The 19,153-nt window shown below is 36.6% G+C and overlaps 1 protein-coding gene across 1 annotated transcript in view; it reads left to right on the forward strand.

Annotated features, from left to right (window-relative positions):
- TSPAN12 (tetraspanin 12) overlaps positions 1-19,153 on the forward strand; it is a 70,604-nt gene that overhangs the window by 25,099 nt on the left and 26,352 nt on the right. Inside the window, exons 5-6 of the mRNA XM_057733958.1 lie at positions 14,687-14,761; positions 18,294-18,401. Of these exons, the coding sequence (XP_057589941.1) occupies positions 14,687-14,761; positions 18,294-18,401 (183 nt within the window). The remainder of the gene's footprint in view (positions 1-14,686; positions 14,762-18,293; positions 18,402-19,153) is intronic.

The raw sequence follows: 19,153 nt of genomic DNA on the forward strand, positions 1-19,153 counted from the left end.
TAGCTTGTTTGAGAACAAACTTTTTAAACATGTTAGAAGAACATTACAAATAATGAACATGCTCCTTTCAAATCATTATTAATCTGTCTATAAAAGCAGATCTTCAAGGATCTCTACTTTTCATCATTCTTTTTTTTTTCTAAGATTTATTTTATTATTTATTTTATTTTTGGCTGCGTTGGGTCTTTGTTGCTGTGCACAGGCTTTCTCTAGTTGTGGCGAGCGGAGGCTACTCCTTGTTGCGGTGCAAGGGTTTCTCCCTGCGGTGGCTTCTCTTGTTGCAGAGCATGGGCTCTAGGTGTGTGGGCTTCAGTAGTTGCGGCATGTGGGCTCAGTAGTTGTGGCTCACAGGCTCTAGAGTGCAGGCTCAGTAGTTGTGGTACTCGGGCTTAGTTGCTTCACGGCATATGGGATCTCCCCGGCCCAGGGATTGAACCTGTGTCCCTTGCATTGGCAGGCAGATTCTTAACCACTGTGCCACCAGGGAAGCCCTTCATCATTCTTATAGCTAAAATATTTGTTGTAACAAACATGCATTTCTTTACAATTGATCTGTAATTCATACTATTTAATTCAAACTGTTCCTTCTACCAGTCAGACTGAATTGCTGATGTTTGGGCAACTTTGGTGACAATTTAGTGATTTTATCATTATTCATATATGATTTTCTTTCCCTGAACATTAAGCATGACTATGGATCAGCTTGAGTTCTTATATTTTATGATTTTAAAAAAGAAAATACATATTTTTGGTTCAGGAAGAAAGTGTTTTTGCTTGAATAGACTTACCACAAAGATAAAAAAGGATAAACCTCTTCACTTGTAATAAATACTTGTATTTGTAGATTTATAAAATTTAAAGGAAACATTTCCCTTTAATACTCTTTTTAGAATTTAAAAAAAATTTTTGGCCACACCACGTGGTCTGTGGGAATCCCAGTTCCCCAACCAGGGATCCAGCCTGTGCCCCCTGCAGTGGAAGGGCAGAGCCCCCCAACCTCTGGACCACCAGGGAAGTCTAATACTCTTTTAACAAATTGGTTTGAGGTTTTCCTGGAGAAGGTACAGAGATAAGTTAAAATGTATATCTTGTCTGAAAATAAAGGTAAAACAATTAAAAGAATGTGATTTAAAAGATACTTTCACTAATGTAGAATGATTCAAAACTTACTGCAGAGGGACTTCCCTGGTGGTGCAGTGGTTAAGAATCTGCCCGCCAATGTAGGGGACATGGGTTTGAGCTCCAGTCCAGGAAGATCCCACATGCCATAGAGCAACTAAGCCTGTGTGCCACAACTTCTGAGCCTGCGCTCTAGAGCCCGCGCACCTCCATGAAGAGTAGCACCTGCTCGTCACATCTAGAGAAAGCCCGTGTGCAGCAACTAAGACCCAACGCAGCCAAAAATAAATTAATAAATAATAAATAAATCTTTTAAAAAAATTACTGCAGATATTAAAGTATGAATTCCCTTTCTCCCTAATAAAATCTTTTAAAATTTCCAATTTCCTAACCTGTTGTCTTGTAAGTGATATTGTCCTAAAGATGCCTGTGGTGATGAGCTCATGCTCCCCTCGTGTTTGGGAGGGATCTGGCCACATTTGGGTCTGAGTAAGAGGCAAGATTTGGATCAGAATTGAGTCTGGTGTTCTTTGACTGTGTTGCTTAGGATACTTCCTCTGTACTTTTCTGCCCAGGTTCTGGTGATGGGGACCCCTGTCTCGAATTCTGAGGATTAGCCCAATAATACATAGAGACAACCTCTTCCGAGACCAGTAACACGCTGTAAATCTTTTGCAGTGGGGCCGAGCATGCAGACTTTAGCTGACCTGGCTTACAAAGCATCAGAAACTGTATACGTGGTGACCTGTCTAGCGTGTCCAGTTGCTTTATTGCCTCACCCTTAATGTGTTACCTGTCACAATATACATCACTGACCCTGAGAACCCGTGGCCCTTGGCTAAGTCCCTCTGATCTTGGCATAACACGTTTCTCTGTCTCATAGTTTGAACAGCACGTGAAGCAAACACATACTAATCTGAACTTCACCAATAACTTTGATAGAGAAACTAGCTCAGCAAATTACCAGTGTAAATCAAATGGAAAGGGGGACTAAATTAAGATATATTATTACAGAGATTCTTCTGTGTATTTATTCAAATGTAAGCAAGAACAAAGGACCACAGCATACCAATACTTTTTACTTTAGCTCACCTTTCTGCATGGGCTCAGAAATGACAAGACTTTGTTTCTTCAAAAACTGGTTTATAGTTCTAGCTTTTTCTAAAGTAGACTGGACTCATCTCATTTATGATTCTTAAAAGAAAGGAAATTTAATGCTGCCTTTTCTTGGTAAATTTTGTAAAGACACATAGAACATGGTGAATAATTGGCCTTCAGAAAGTACCAAGCCTGTGTCTGCTGTGACATCGTTTTGAGACTTGGCTGAAACAGAGGCTTTGTGTGCATGTGTGTTCTAAGCACAAGTGCTCTTGGACTGTTAGTCTCGGTGGATTCTTAACAGAATGTCGGCCGTTCCATTATCTTATACAAATATTTGGCACTGGAATTCTCTTATTTACTAACTATAAGTAATATAATATTTTTAAACTCCAATCACCGGGAAAGGAAAAATAAACAACTGACATAGAGATACTTAGCGCTGAAAGCTTGCAGAGTTTAGCATTTGACAGGGTAGAGACTGGAGTTTATCATTTATCATTTAGTGAATGCAGACCTTTCATCAAACTTTTTGTTTATTAAAAGTGTTGGTTATGTAGCATGTAGGTAGGAGTCAAAAGGCACCGTGTTTTTAAAATATTCAAATGTCCAGTAGAGTGTGTTATATTTTGAAATAGTTTTTATTTGCAGAGAGGTGAGTCTTAGATTGTATTAATTTTCCAAGATAAGCAAATCTGACTTTTGTGGTTTTAAATTATGTTGAAAGTTACTTTTGAAAAAACAGTCTGAGTTTTGGGTTATAAATTAAGAGACTAGCAGATTAAAATAACTTTTACAGTGTTTATAATTTTTACTTTTCGCTCAGTGAAATATATTCTCACTGAGGAGATTCTGTTATATGTGGTTGATTATCTGCTTGCTTGCGCAGGGAAACTTATGTAAGTGTTCAAGGAAGACGGTACAATTTTGTTTTAATGTAAAAATTATTTTCCAGTTGGCATGTATACAGGAAAACAGTTTGGAGAATATTTTTTATTTATGGTAGGTTAGATATAGGATTTTTTGTTTCCTTTAGATAGTATGTATCTCAGAGTCCTCTCTCCATAAAGCTGGGTAGGATGAGGATAAGTTTTATACTAATAGAATGCATTTCCTATAAAAAAGCTTTTAGTAATTGGAAGTATCTTTTCCTTTCTTTCTCAACTGCTTATAAAGTTTAGTATTCTTAATAAAGGTAAGCACTCAATAAATTGATTGGCTTTGTTAGGGCAGATTGCTTTCTTCTTTTCATTAGATTGATCGAAGTCAGAAATGAAAAATTTAAAGTAAAGCTATTTTCCCCAAAGTGAAAATTACTTGAAATATTTTATACAAGGCAAATATTATTTTCTTAGAAATTTTATTAAATCAGTTATTAGCAGTAAATAAGTAATACTTATTTCATTTATTAGTGTTTCTTTGAAAGTTCAGTGTAATGAACTGTTAAGCACTCATTGGCTATATGATATTATATTTCATTATAAAAATTGTAAAATTTGAATAAGAACAAAAGTTAATTTTACTATTAATTTGAAAAGAAGCTGATCTGACTGACTTAATATAAGTTCAAAACATAAAAAGAGAAGATGGAATTATTGATATAATTTGTCAAGGAACTTGATCTAGCAGTTAAAGCAGCATTTATGCCTTTAGGCATTATTAGGTGGAGGGAAAAAGGAATTTTTTGCCATCCTTAAAATTTTGATATTATTGGTAGCCTTTTTTTTTCCTACTGGAAAAGGTCAAAGATGGAAATATAGGTGTTTTAGTTCAAAGGCAAGAAAAGTGTTGTAAATACCCATGTGACCATGCACTTGTGTGCCTGTGTGTTCAGTAGCTGGGTGTCTGTAGATGATATCTCGTGAGGTATTGCTAACACCACCACCAACATCCCTGTTTTAATATGTACTGTGTGCAAGCCACTATCGTATGTGCTTTACATGTATTGGCTCATTAAATTCTCCCAACTGTACTATAAGGTTGCCACTATTGTTGTCTCTGCTTTATAGGTGAGGACACTGAGACACAGAAAGGTTAAGTGATTTGCCCAACTACTAAGTGGTAGAACTGGGATCTGAATCCATGATCCTTGGCTCCAGGAACTGTGCTCTGAAGAACTTAGTGTTCTATTGCCTCTCAATGTACCCAGCTCCATTTTCTCTTTTCAGAAATATAGCTAGTGATATTTTTGTAATATTTTTTGAGGAATAACATAAAATGTATATGTGTCTTTAACATAATAAACACACATTACATAATTTGCATATACACATGTATACATATAAGAATACTTGATTTTTTACATGCTTTTTATGTATGAGGGTGAGTCAAAAATTGTCTGCACTCTGGCTGTAGAATTTATTTTAATTAACTTTCAGAAAAGACAAATACATCATTTTTCAACACAGTCTCCTTGTTTTCAATACATTTTGTCCATCTGTCAACAAGCTTTCATAGTCCCTCATTAAAAAATGTTTTAGGTTGAGCTGCAAGCCACGAATGCACTACTGTCTTCATTTCTTCATCAGAAGTGAATCTTCATCCTCGTAGGGCTGCTTTCAGGGGACCAAACAGGTGAAAGTCCGATGGAGCAAGATCAGGACTATAGGGCGGATGCTTTAACACCTCAAAATGAAGTTTTTGCAGAGTGTCAACAATATGGGCAGAAGTGCGCAGACGTGCACATGCTCAGACCACATAAAATGAATCACTGCACACTGCTCTTCTTTCGTGCCAATCACAAGTGGGGCATCCATTTTTGCTCGCACTGCAGCTACAAATGAACTGAGGTAACATGTTCACACCTGTGCAGCAGTGACTGGGGAGACAGTAGCCTTAAACAGAACGTGCTGATATGACAGTGCAGCCAACAGAAGTTTTAATATAACTGGAGTGCAGATAATTTTTGACTCACCCTCGTACTTTTAATTTTATATACTCACAATACTTGATTATATTCAATATATACAAACATATGTGTTTCTTTAGCAAATAAAGTAAATCCAGGTTTCCCTCATTGAATGAAATTGCCCATGACATAGAGTTCTAAGCTTCAAAATTTTGTGACTGAAATGAATTCTCCAAGTTGGAAAATAATCCAGTTCACACTGAGTTGAGCAGACTGTATGTGTGGTTTTAATGAGCAGTATTGCAGGAGAAATTCAAATTTCCAAATAGGGTCTAGTGAAAGAGACCTCTGTGGCATCTGTAAATCACATTTAAATATATGCTTTTTGTATTTTGTTATAGCATTCCAATTTTCAGCTAGTGAAGGTATATTTAGCAAAAGGATGACAGCACTTGAGTATAAGTTTCCAATTGCCACCCATCCCCTTTATTCCCAATAACCAAGAAGTATAATTGGGCTACTTATAATTTTCAGCCTTTTTGAATAACCTTTTTGGTGTAAAACATATAAAATTCCCCAGCTACCAACCTCTTTCTCTTGATTGTGAAGTCTTCAGGGGTGGGGCTATTATTTGTTTTAATTTTATTTTTACTTTTATCAGACTGCTTCATACAGAAAATGTAGAGTAAATTTAATTCTAAAATCCTTCTTATGAAAAATAGTAGTCCTGCATCTTTAGCATTTTCCACTCCTAAGAAAGAGGCAACCACTTTCAATTTTTGTTTTAGCAGATTCCCTTGGAATTTACTTCCATATCTCTAAATCACGTACTTACCTAACTCTTCTCATTCTTTCCGTTTTAAGCCCTATCCATTGACATCTATGGAAGATGAGGAGCTGGTATCCCTCCCCCCGCCCCACCCCCATGCATACTTCTTGTCTCACCTCAACACAGATATATCATCATTTTGGTTAGAACAGTGTTTACATGATGATGACGATATAAATGTTATTCACAGCTGAACCAGGTAAATTACCAGGTTTACTTTTTTCTTTCTGGAATAATACTTTGTTGGTTTTGTTGTTGTTGTTGTTGTTTTGAATTAATAACTCTGCTTGTTTTCTGTGTATTTCTGTTTGAATCAACTTTTTAAACTTCCCCTGGTGTATGTTTTCTCTTCATATATTCAAATATTTGGGGTATTCTACCAATGATTTTTTTTTTTTTTTTTTAAGAAATTTCTCAGCACGTTCTAGACCCACTCCAGTCTAGACTGCTGAAGCTGTTGTCGTCATGGGATATCCCTTTCCTACCATCCTGAGACTTCCTTGGCCGCCCTTTTGTTTTAGATTCCTTGTTTCCTGGAATCTAAGTCATTGTCCTGCTCTGTTTAATCTCTCATTTGAGGGAGCGTATCTTCCAGCAGCTTCCTGAAAAATACACATAGGAAATACATTTTTTAAAAAGCCTGCATTCCTAAAAATGGCTTTATATACTCTTACATGTTAATTCTTTTTAAAATGTAGTCTTATTGGAGTATAGTTGATTTATAATGTTGTGTTAGTTTCAGGTGTACAGCAAAGTGATTCAGTTATACATATACATGTATTCGTTCTTTTCAGATTCTTTTCTCATATAGGTTATCACAGAATATTGAGTAGAGTTCCCTGTGCTCTACAGTAGGTCCTTGTTGGTTATCTGTTTTATATATAGTAGTGTGCATTTGTTAATCTCAAGTCCTGATTTATCCCCCCCGCCCCGCCCCGTTTCCCCTTTGGTAACCATAAGTCTGTTTTTACTATCTGCCAGTCTGTTTCTGTTTTGTAAATAAGTTCATTTGTATCATTTTTTAAAAATTAGATTCCACATGAGTGATATCATATGTTTGTCTTTCTCTGTCTGACTTACTTCACTTATGATAATCTCCAGGTCCATCTATGTTGTTGCCCTTACATGTTAACTCTGATGGCTCTAGAATTACAGGTTGGAAATCTTTTTTTTCCTTAGAATTTTGAAGACATTCTTCTGCTGCCTCTAGCTTCTAATATTCTATTGAGAAATCCAGCGCTATTTTGGTTTTGAACCTTTGTGGAAAAGGTATTTAAATTTGAACTCCAATCCTGTTTCCAGTATTCTACTTTATCCTCGGCTATACCCCAGTCCTGAGACTCTGTTTTACTGTTTCCACAGAATAACCCCCTAACTTCTCTACTGGTGGGGGTGGGTAGTCACCCAGCTACATAGTGTAGGGAAGGGGACCTGAGGGCTCTAACTTCTTCCTAAACAATTTTTCAACAAGTCATCCTCTTTTTAGCTCTACTTTCATCCACTTCCATTAGTATCCAGGGCTGCCAGCATCTGAGCATTTGGGGGGCTCTGTAATGTGAGTCAGGTTGTTCCCAGCTTTCTCCACTACTGAGTAAGCATTCAGCTTTTGGGGGACTGCTGAGAAATTTACTACTCATCTATTGGCTTTGTACCTTCCCAAGTATACTTCCTGTTGTCTTCTTTTCCTTTTCCTTTATCTTTGGGTTTATGTCTTTTAAAATATCCCTTTATTGTTGTTTTAGTGAAGCTTCAGCAGGGAGAACGATAAAGATGTGTGTTTAATCTGTTTTCTTTAGTGGGAAATCCTGGGGAGTAGGGGAGGTGTCAGGGAACCAGTTCCTTTTTATAAATGAATGTTTGTTTAAGAAAAGACCTCCTTGAGATTTTACTATTTTGTCTGTACACATATAATGAGATGAAATAATCTTTAATACAGGAAATGAATCCCCTATATTTCTATTGGAGGATGCGTTTACTTACAAGTCACCAAGCGTTAAATAAGAAGGTGGGACTTCATGCCTTTACCCTCCTCCTCAAACACGTCCAAGAGGACAAAGGGACAAGTAAACTATGCCATTCTTGCCATTCTGTGGCCAACCTTTGTTTAAAATAGCAGACGAATTGATTTCAGTATTTTTAAAAAAGAAGTTGGTTTCTCCACCCTCCACACCCTTCCTGCCTTAGTTTCCTAATAAAGATGTTTTGAAAAATTCCAGCTATTTTCTCACTGGATAGGGATTTTACTGAAGATTTTACCAAATAACTTGTGGGATTAGATGATTCTTTAGTGGGAGTGATACTAATAGTCTTTAGGAGGAAATGAACAGCTTTGCTTGCTGTCATCCTCCAGTCATAGTTACAACTATTCAAGAAATATTCATTGAATACATGTTCTGTGCCAGGCAATATGTTAAGTATTTAAAACATAATGATATCTCTTGTACTCATGGAGTTTATATTCTAATAGATACTACGATATGGTTAATAATGGCTACCCTTTAGGTAGTACTTCCTATGGGACAGCATGTTACCTGATTGAATCCTTAGTGCAACACTGCAAGGTAATTTTAACATTCTCATTTTACAGATGAGGAAACTGAGAGTTAGTGGTTTGCCCAAGGTCATCCAACTGGTATGTAAAGGAGCCAGAATCTGAAGCCAGGTTTATTTTATTTCAAAGTTCATGTTCTTCCATTTGTATAGTTGAAAAAAGTCAATAAAGCAATTTCACCTACAGTGTTTTATCTAATCTTCTGTTATCTAACCCAGTGAGGGCACTCATTTTTGAACTGAAAGGTAATTATTCTCAGCTTGAGAGATTTGGTGAAAAATAATCACTAATTAATTGCATCATTTTGAGGATATATCTTATGATCAGCTTGCCTTACTTGATGCAGTTTTTTCATGAACATATATTTAGGGGTAAAAATTATTCATAGAACACAAGTTTTAGTTTAATTACAGTAGAAGAACTTAGCTATTTTAAGAAAGTCTGTATTAAATAATTTTTAAAGCAAATAAAATAGCTTGTTAATGCAAATGATTGCATTCTAAATCCCTTGTATAAACACACTTTCTCAGGCTTTATTTATTTAAAATGTTCAGTTGATAGTAGCTCAGCAAAGATAGGGAGAGTCTGCACATTGTTCCTTTTCTTTTTTTTTTTTTTTTTTTTTTTTTTTTTTTTTTTTTTTTATTATTTTATTTTATTTTTTTTTTGGGGGTACACCAGGTTCAATCAATTGTTTTTTTTACACATATCCCCATATTCCCTCCCTTCCTTGATGCCCCCCCCTCGATTCCCCCCCACCCTCCCTGCCCCAGTCCTCTAAGGCATCTTCCATCCTCGAGTTGGACTCCCTTTGTTATACAACAACTTCCCACTGACTATTTTACAGTTGGTAGTATATATATGTCTGTACTACTCTCCCGCTTCTTCTCAGTTTCCCCTTCACCCCCCGCCCCCTCCCATACCTCGAGTTCTCCAGTCCATTCTCTGTATCTGCTTCCCTGTTCTTGTCACTGAGTTCATCAGTACCATTTTTATATTCCGTATATGTGAGTTAGCATACAATATTTGTCTTTCTCTTTCTGACTTACTTCACTCTGTATGACAGATTGTAGTTCTATCCACCTCATTACATATAGCTCCATCTCATCCCTTTTTATAGCTGAGTAATATTCCATTGTATATATATGCCACATCTTCTGTATCCATTCATTTGTTGATGGGCATTTAGGTTGCTTCCATGTCCTGGCTATTGTAAAGAGTGCTGCAATAAACATGATGGTACAAGTTTCTTTTGGGATTATGGTTTTCTTTGGGTATATGCCCAGGAGTGGGATGACTGGATCATATGGTAGTTCTATTTGTAGTTTTTTAAGGAACCTCCAAATTGTTTTCCATAGTGGCTGTACCAACTTACAGTCCCACCAACAGTGCAGGAGAGTTCCCTTTTCTCCACACCCTCTCCAACATTTGTTGTTTCCAGACTTTTTTTAACTATGTAAATTTTTTTAACTATGTAACTTTTCTTTAACTATGTAAATTGTCTTAAATGTTTAAAGGCACACTGAACTATCATAGTATAATCCTCCAAAAAGACACATAGTAAAACAGAGAGGCAATATTTTAAAAAGAAATGTGTAAGCAGAAGTCCAGGGAAATCAAATGTTAACAAGAAACTCAGAGCACATATTAGTCAGAGAAATTCAAGGAAATCTGAAATTGATTTTTTCAGTTGGTAAGCTGGTCGTTATTTCCACCAGCATTTATTAAATACCTGCTGTGTGACAGGTCCTGCTTAGGCACTGGGAATAAAATAATGTTTAAACACGATCCCTGCCAGCCAGAACCGATGGTCCGGCAGGTTAGCGAGCACAGTGACGTGGGTGAGGCGGCCAACTGGTTTAAAAGCTGATGCCTCTGAGGCTTGATGTACAGGAGACACAGATGCTCTGCTACGCAAGGGGAAGGAGAGGAGTAAAATGGTAAAGAACAAGAGATGAGATACTGGAAAACAATGGTGAGGAAGAAACTGTGGCACATTGCAGGGAATGAAGGTCAAACCCAACAGGATAGGACAAGTTCATATTGGATTGTATGTCACAAACTAATTCCGAATAGCATTTGTGTAATGCTTTACAAATTCAGAATTTTAAATTCTCCAAACCACTTTCCCATGTGTCAAATCAGCCTTGATGATAACAGTGAAGAAGACTTTTTATCTTCATCAGACACATGAGCAAACTGAAGTGAGAGCAGTTTAATGATTTTCCAGAGATCACAGCGTGTTTCAGAGCTGGGTTTGAACTCCAAATGCAGAGCTGTTTCTACCATTCTAGGACAGCACTCACTGAGGAGAGGGGGAGTTGCGCTGCAGACTAGATTGGTACAGACCATCTCAGCAAACCATGTGTGTTGGGAAAGTAAGCGCTTGAGAGACACATGCTGACATCATTAGCAGAGATATACACATGTTCCGGTCATGTTGAGGACAGCAGACGGTTTTGTGGTGAAACGTGGTGTGTATGTGCACTTCCTACCATAGCAAAGCTCAGAAGGAGCTGTCGCTTAATTCTTTGCTAGTTTTGTTCTATTTAAACTATGGATTACTACCAGATTTTATAGATGCTCCACTCAGATCCAGCCCTTAAACTAAATAGTGACTGAGTGATTCTCTGTGCAATGATCAATGTGAGCATGACTTTATCTAGGACTCAGAGCTCACTGAAGAAGAAAATGTAAGTGTAAATGCAGTTGATGTATATATGTTGCATTAAGGATAGATTTGACATTTAATGCTTTCCTTGGTCTCGGAAGACTCGATGTAGGAGGATAATACAGTGACAACAAAGCCAAGACAGGTGACCAGGAAGCTGCAGCACCATCTGTAAAATATATTTTATTTGAATTACATTTTACATTTAATTTGCTCCAAGAATGTTTTCTAATGTTGATGAAACTTGTATTTTCAATCTTAAGATCAAATTGTGCCCCTCAGTATAAGTGGAATAAAGACAGAGGAATTGTTTTATAGGGCAGAACTTGTATCAAGTGAGGCCATCAAATCTGAATGGTGCATTTCCCCAGTTGAAAGAGTGTCCAACCCAGATGGACCTTACCCCTTCTCTCCCATGATTGGTAATCTCAGTTTTGAGTTTGTAATGAAAAATTGTTTTAGATATATAGGCTTTACATATACATCCATGGAGAAGCTTAAGTTATGGTTTTGCTAGTCCATGGTAAAGCTCACTTTAGGACGTCAAGGTGACGTCATGCCTGTAGTTATCATACTGTTGTTTGGATCCACTGCCCTGGAGAGCTACTCAGGTATTGCATGTATTGTGTACATCAGGGCACTTACCCTGTGCTGGGGACCTTTCTGTGGTGTAGCACAGACATCATTGAGCTGGTCAGTGACTCCAGGAGGCAAGAAGTGAGAGATATGACTGAAATGGGATTTAAAAAGATTAAAAGTCAATCCAGAAATCTGCATGGTTATCCCCAAGGCAAAGTCAGGGTATGTCCTACCTTTTTCTACCAATAACACACATAATTCTCACCCATGTCCATGTTTCATGTTTAGAGAGATCTTGCCTTTTCAGGCTGGTTTGGTTTTCATTGTAATCAGAGGTCAATTTTGAAAAGAATTTAGGTTGGAGATCTGAGAAAGGAAAAGTATTCCACAGTGGAATTTTTTTTTCTGGAGTCTCACGCTTTCCTAGGGTCTTATCAAAGATAAGAATATTTATAGTATATAGTTATTGAACATTTGGTCCTTTTGTAACATAAGGTGCAGATATAGTATTGTTCATGTCTAGACATCTCTTAAGTAAAGTATTAAGGTGAATTTGGAGAAAAACTGACTTGGAGTACTGTGTTCACAAAATTTCTTCTAATTATTTTAAGGCTAAAATCTTCAAAGTAAGGCAATACTTGGAAACAAGATCTGAGTAGATTGAAGCTGACCAGGAATACTACATATGCTGAAAATAAAAGGGCTTGTATAATGGGATCTCTTTAAGAAAATATTACTTTATCTTTTGTATCAAATTCTTATTTTTAAGCATGTTTTTGTCTAAGAGATTTTATAGCTATGTATTCTTTTTTTAGATGAAAGAAGCATATTAAAACTAATAGTGATTTATATTTTTAAATCATAGGGGATATATCACGGAAGAGGTAGAAAATCAGCTTAAATTTCTATCTCTTTTATTTTTCCCTCCCCTTTCTGGCAAAAATTATGAGCAAAGAAACAACATTCAAGTCTTGATGGTTCACAATCCTAAATCAGTCCATTTTTTCCTATTTCCCTGCTACCATCCTAATTCAGCAATCTTTTATTTAGTTGCACTGATCATACCCTTGCTTTCCTACAGGTCATTTTCCACAAAACAGCCAGAATTATGTTTTTATAATGTGCATCAGACCATGTCACCTGCTAATGAATTTGACTTAGAATACACTTAGAATAAAATCCAAAATCCTTTCTCTGGCCCGTGAAGATCTGGCTCTTTGTAACTCCCAGTGTCACATGCTTCACCTACTGTCCCCATTCCAACCCCCTTCTGCGTTTCCATTACCAATGAGTTCTTAACTAACTAGCTCACTTGAAAGGTGACCTCGCCTTGATCTTTCCTCTTCCTGGGTTGCTTTGCCACAGATCTTATCAACATTGCCTTCTTCTTGATGTTATTGACTCATTTTAAAGATCACCTTCATAAGGAGGCTTTTCCTGACCACCCAGTCCAAGGCAGCTCCCAGTCTCTTTCCATTGTATCACTCTGCTTTTTCTTAATTTTATTTTTTTTTAATTTTTATTGAAATATAGTTGATTTACAATGTTGTCTTAGTTTCAGGTGCACGGCTGAGTGATTCAGTTATATATACATAAGTGTATGTGTGTGTGGGGGTGTGTATTCTTTTTTAGATCCTTTACCATTGTAGGTTATTATAAGATATTGAGTACAGTTCCCTGTGCTGTATAGTAGGTCTTTGTTAGTTATCTGTTTTATGTATAAGTAGTGTGCATATTTTAATCCCAAACCCCTAATTTATCCCTCCCTGTCTTTCCCCTTTGGGAACCATATGTTTGTTTTCGATGTCTCTGCGTCTATTTCTGTTTTGCAAATAAGTTCATTTGTATCATTTTTTTAAAGAATCCACATATAAGCAATATTGTATGATATTTGTCTTTCTCTGACTTACTTCACTTAGTATGATAATCTCTAGGTCCATCCATGTTGCTGCAAATGGCGTTATTTCATTCTTTTTTTGTGGCTAATATTCATCGTATGTATACATGACATCTTTATCCACTCATCTGTCAATGGATGTTTAAGTTACCTCCATGTCTTGGCTATTGTAAATAGCGCTGCTGTGAACTTTGGGGTACATGTATCTTTTCAAATTATGGTGTTCTCCAGATATGTGCTCATGAGTGGGACTGCAGGATCATATGGCAACTCTTTTTTTTTTAGTTTTTTAAGGAACCTCCATGCTGTTCTCCATAGTGGCTACACCAATTTACATTCCCACCAACAGTGTAGGAGGGTTCCTTTTTACCCACACCTCATTCTGCTTTGTTTTCATATATTCTTATCTATTCAGATATTATGTCAAAAATACTTATTGAGCACCTACTTTGTGACAAGGAAGACAGTAAAGTTCCTGCCCGTAATAGAGCTTTCATTCCAGAGAAGAGAAATAATCAGTAATCATCACTGCCTGGTCCTCCCACCCCGACTGGCACCATACGTGGAGCGGAGGGTTCATGACAGCAATGGAGTTGTTTTAATTCTGCTGGAATTAGTGAACGTTCAGAGAGCCCATTCTGTCTCACCCTTTTACTGTTTGCTTCTGTAAAGTGACCTCCACAGCTGGAGAAGCAGCAAGGAACGGCGCATAGAACACGGCTGCAATGGTCTAGGGCTCTAAAATTCATTACGCACGTTCTTGAGCAAGTCACAGTGTATACTCTTTGCATTAACTTCTTCGTTTGTAAAATGAGGTAGTCTTATCCATTGAGCAAAGTAATTATGAAAGCATTTGATAAATGGAGCACTACTCAAACAACCCACCTCGGTGAGTATTGAATTGTTGTCTGCCCTTATCTCAAAATTTGCTGAAATTTTCCCCATCTGCTCCCAAGGGAGGGAGCTGCCTGAATCTGTGCCTCCGTTTTCTTGTCCTTTGGATAAACAACAGCAAATAATATTTAGCTTCTCTCTGATGACCACATTTTACTTTGATTCTATCCTAACAGCATTCATTTTCTGTTCTTCTACAGTATTTTGGAAGTTTACTTGTCATTTTCTGTGTAGAACTGGCTTGTGGTGTTTGGACATATGAGCAGGAAATTATGGTGAGTTCAAAATGGAATATAACAACAATCTGAAGCAATATTCATTCAACCTTTTACATCAGATACTCCGGAGTTGTTAGACACATGATTATTAATTTGAATGTTTATGCTATCTGGTAACAATGAATATTCCCAATACTTCTGAAATGTAACATTTTCTTTTCTGTGTCTAAAGCATAGTTCCAAAGCCTAATCTGTAATATTTCATTTCTTCTACTCTGATATATATCTTTAATTCCACAGATTGCTTAAACATGGAGATGATAGACAAAAAATAATATATGTTCTAACATAATTTTACTAGCTTCTGAGTGTAAAATAGGAAATATTCACGTTTGCAGCAGCACTTGAGAAAAGCTTGAAAATCTACGTGAATACCTTGTAGTCTGCAGCAAGCTGAACCATCTTCCAGATTAAGAAGTGTGTGTTCAAATAAATGAGAATAAGAGTTTCTTAACCTTAAGATTTTGCCAGTCGTGTTTGGTTTACCACCTGCACTTCACCTCTGCTCCATTGGACATTATTACTTATTTCATGTTTGCTCACTTCGTTAGTGAAAATTGGTGCATTGATTGTCAATGAGGTTGAGCACCTTCGCATGTCTGTGAAGGCTGAATGTTTTCATAGCAGGTCAGATTTTCCCATTATGAGCTTCGTAGAGTAATTCTGTTTTAGGAAGATGATTTTTTTTTCAACATGTTGTCTTTGGACTGTCTACAGCAGGAGTCCCTCAGGGTGATTCTTTAAAATGCACATCAGAGGGCTCTAGACCAGATGTGCTAAATCGGAATAGAGGGAAAAGCAGGGACTGGGTACTTGCATTTGTGGCAAGTTCCCCAGCTGAGTCTTCAACATTTTAAAATTTAAGAGCTCTTAAGAAGAGAAGGAGATTCTTTTACATTTGCTTCTGAGAGGCATTTTGGCAGTTGTGTAAGAAAATTGAAGACATCTCTGGTACTGTTGCAGTTATTAAAGATTCTATGGTGAATCTGCTACTGTACCGTGACACTGTTTTGAATACTAAGTGGTAATTATAGACTAGTGGGTACTCTACATACTTCAATTTACATGTAAACGATGCTTTGGCACTGCCACACAGCTGAACCCCTGTGAAAACACTCATGCTTTCAATGTGTGATGACTCTCCGTAAGAAGAGAGAATTTATGGTTATTTTTTTCTCTATTAAAAATTGAAAAGTCAGGGCAGGTTCTAACCAGTTTAATATAAAGTTAAGCACCATCTTCAAAAAGAAATCTCCCATTAAAATAGAAATGTTCTTGTTGTCTTTGAGAATCATATTTTCACACTATCCCTAGAAATTCGGTATATTAAGGGAGTAAAAAAAGTAATTGGTTCCAGGGACTCAGTTTTAGTGTCTTTTTAATTTTTCCTGGTTTCAGAAAACACACGGATCTCCTTAACATTCAAGTAATAGATAGTAAATTGTATAGTTAATTCTTGATCTCCTCACCTCAGCTTTTGTGTTCCTTTTGGTAATTAAAAGGTTTTTAAAAATGAGTTTACTTTCTAGTGAGTTTAAAAAATTGCTTGTATAGTGTTTCTTTCATACGAATATTTGATAAATTTCCCAAGTTATAACAAGTTTGAAATGAGTTAATTTAAGGTATTTGAAAGGAAATATTTTGACTCTAACATAACTCCAAGGAACTTGAGGAAACCAAAAGGAATTTATACTTTTTAGGCACTTCTGTTCTGTGAAGGGGCGATCTTGCATTTTCTTAGTATCACAGGGGTACTAGGTGGGTGTACACTGCCATGCCAGCTGAAGGCATATAGCACTGTTTTGCTTGTGTAAATCTTCCCGCATTAAGTCACCAGGATAAAACAAGGGCTGTTTAAAAGTGAAATGTGCAAAGTAGTCCTTTATGAAAAAAAGTTTGTCAGAATTTTTTTTATTGCTTTTGCACTAATAACAGTGTGAATGAAAAGTGCCGTTAAAGTTTATTAGCTGCCAAATTTTGCAGAACCCAGCCCTTGCATAGAATGGGCTTTGTGTTCTTAGCTGTTCCATGCAAGGAGCCAATACATGTGTGTTTTCCTTTATGGCCAGATCACTGTATTTTGTGCCAGAACCTCAATGACCTCCTCTGTTTCTTGCTATATTTGGTCTCAGATCGATTGTGGTCACAAGTGGGAAACAACTTACATTTATTTTGGAAAATAAGTTAGAAATAAGACGATTCTAGTAACCCAATTGAGAGATTTGACATCAGACAGCCTATTTCCCCATTATTTCTGTTTTTTATACATGTTCTCCTCCCATTCATCATTCCTTCTCTAGATAAAATCTGTCAATAATATTAACTGTTTCAGATTATAACTTCCTAGAGAATTTATTTCACTTCTATTTATTTTGTGTTCAGAAGGATATGAGATAAGAATTTATAGTGAGTAATTTGAACTTGGGTTAGTTCTCTGAACTTTGTTAAAACCATATGAATACAAAGTATACCCAATCAGCCCATTATTTAGGACAGAAAGTTGTGTGCCCAGTTGTTGGGGTGTTTTCTTTGCACTGTGCATTTCTAAGTAATAAGAAAGAAAATTATCAAAAGAACAAAATGAAGACTTTCTGTGGCCAGGAATTTTTAAACTACTATTGATATTACTATTTTGAAAAATAAGATTTCAACACAATATGAATCTTGGGTTAGTATCAAATTTGCTTGGCTTAACCCAGTCCATAGTGCTCCATAGATCAGATGTGGATGTCTGTCTAGCTTCCCATGAGTTACTTTAATACCACATATGTGGAAAGACTAGGATTTGTGTGACCCCATTTCTCCTGTGTCACCATAGATAAAACATAGCATAATATGCTGACCAGATTTCTCGCCAACTGTTGTGTTGTGTACTTGAAGCCCTGTCGTGAATAAACACTGCTAAGGGACACAGTGCTAGGTGCTTTGAGAGTCAGAGCACAAAAAAATGCTTTACTTTCAGAAGAATTTTTCTAGAATTCTAGCATGTCTCTAAAATCCAATTTTGGGAAAGATTTTTCTAGAGTGAGGCTTGACTTGAGCTGAACTGTTTCCCTTCTTAATTCTTCCCCTTTTATTTTAGTCCACAATCTGCAGTCACTTCAAACAACAATTTCACAGCATTATGAAATCAAATCAAAGGGCATTTTTCAGTGGGGATCCCTTGTGCAGAGGAGCTCTTCAGGTGTATCTCCGGAACATAGAGCTTACTTGTTTGCGATTTCCTTGAACTTGATATTGGCATCAAGTGATTTTGCATTATTTTGCTTAATATGAAGTACCTCTTCATTTAGTACAAAAATCAGAGATTGTAGAGATTGTTCAGTAAGTGTTTAATAACCTTGAGCTTAACTTAAGCCACAAACAAATATAAATTTAAGATAGTATTTGTCAATGGCATTACATTCCACATCAGTGTATGTGGATGAGTCTGTGAGAGATTGTGTTTGTGAATATGTGAAGGTATTTGTGTCTGAAAGTGGCTGTTTGCATCTCGTACTTGCTGATATTTTGTTTTTTCTATTGCTAGGTTCCAGTACAGTGGTCAGACATGGTCACTCTGAAAGCCAGAATGACAAATTATGGCCTACCGAGATATCGGTGGCTTACTCATGCTTGGAATTTTTTTCAGAGAGAGGTAAGTGCTGCATTTTCTGTGGTTGAGGGTGTGGAATAAACAGCACACTTCCTTTTTTTTTAAGAACTTTTATTGAGATACAGTTGACATACAATAAACTGCATGTATTTAAAATGTACAATTGGATATTTTTTTTCTTATTAGTAACGTATATATGCCAATCCCAATCTTCCAATTCATTCCACCCTAACACCACCACCCCCAACCCCCTCCCCCTGCCACTTTCCCCACTTGGTGTCCATATGTTTGTTCTCTACATCTGTGTCTCTATTTCTATCTCACAAACCGGTTGATTTGTACCATTTTTCTATATTTCACATATGAAATGGCACACTTTCAAAAAAAGTGTTCAAAGCTTTGGTTTTGGTTATTTTCTCTGTGCTGAAAAGTTAAACCCATGATTCAGTTACCACTGGTGTAGGTCTTTTTTGAGAAATACTTTAAGTAGCTCTGTGCCCTACTTTTCTTCCCATGTACACCATTTCCGCTTCATTTCCCACAGTTCGCATATATTTAAAAATTTTTTAAAAGCCCTTTTGCTAAACTACTGTAAATTTTCCTTTTTTTAATGAGAATTCCTTGATGATTACCCAGCTCTATTGGAATGGATAATTTTTCATGACTTTTAGAGCTATCTGTAATTTAAACATCATCTGAAAATTTAAATAATCGGTCTCATTTGGAAATTAGCACTCAGTATCTCATTAAAATCACGAGCTTTCTAGTCAGAAAGACCTTCGTTCAAATTCTGG

This window comes from Hippopotamus amphibius, chromosome 4 (genome assembly GCF_030028045.1).
Source record: "Hippopotamus amphibius kiboko isolate mHipAmp2 chromosome 4, mHipAmp2.hap2, whole genome shotgun sequence".
NCBI lineage: Eukaryota > Metazoa > Chordata > Mammalia > Artiodactyla > Hippopotamidae > Hippopotamus > Hippopotamus amphibius.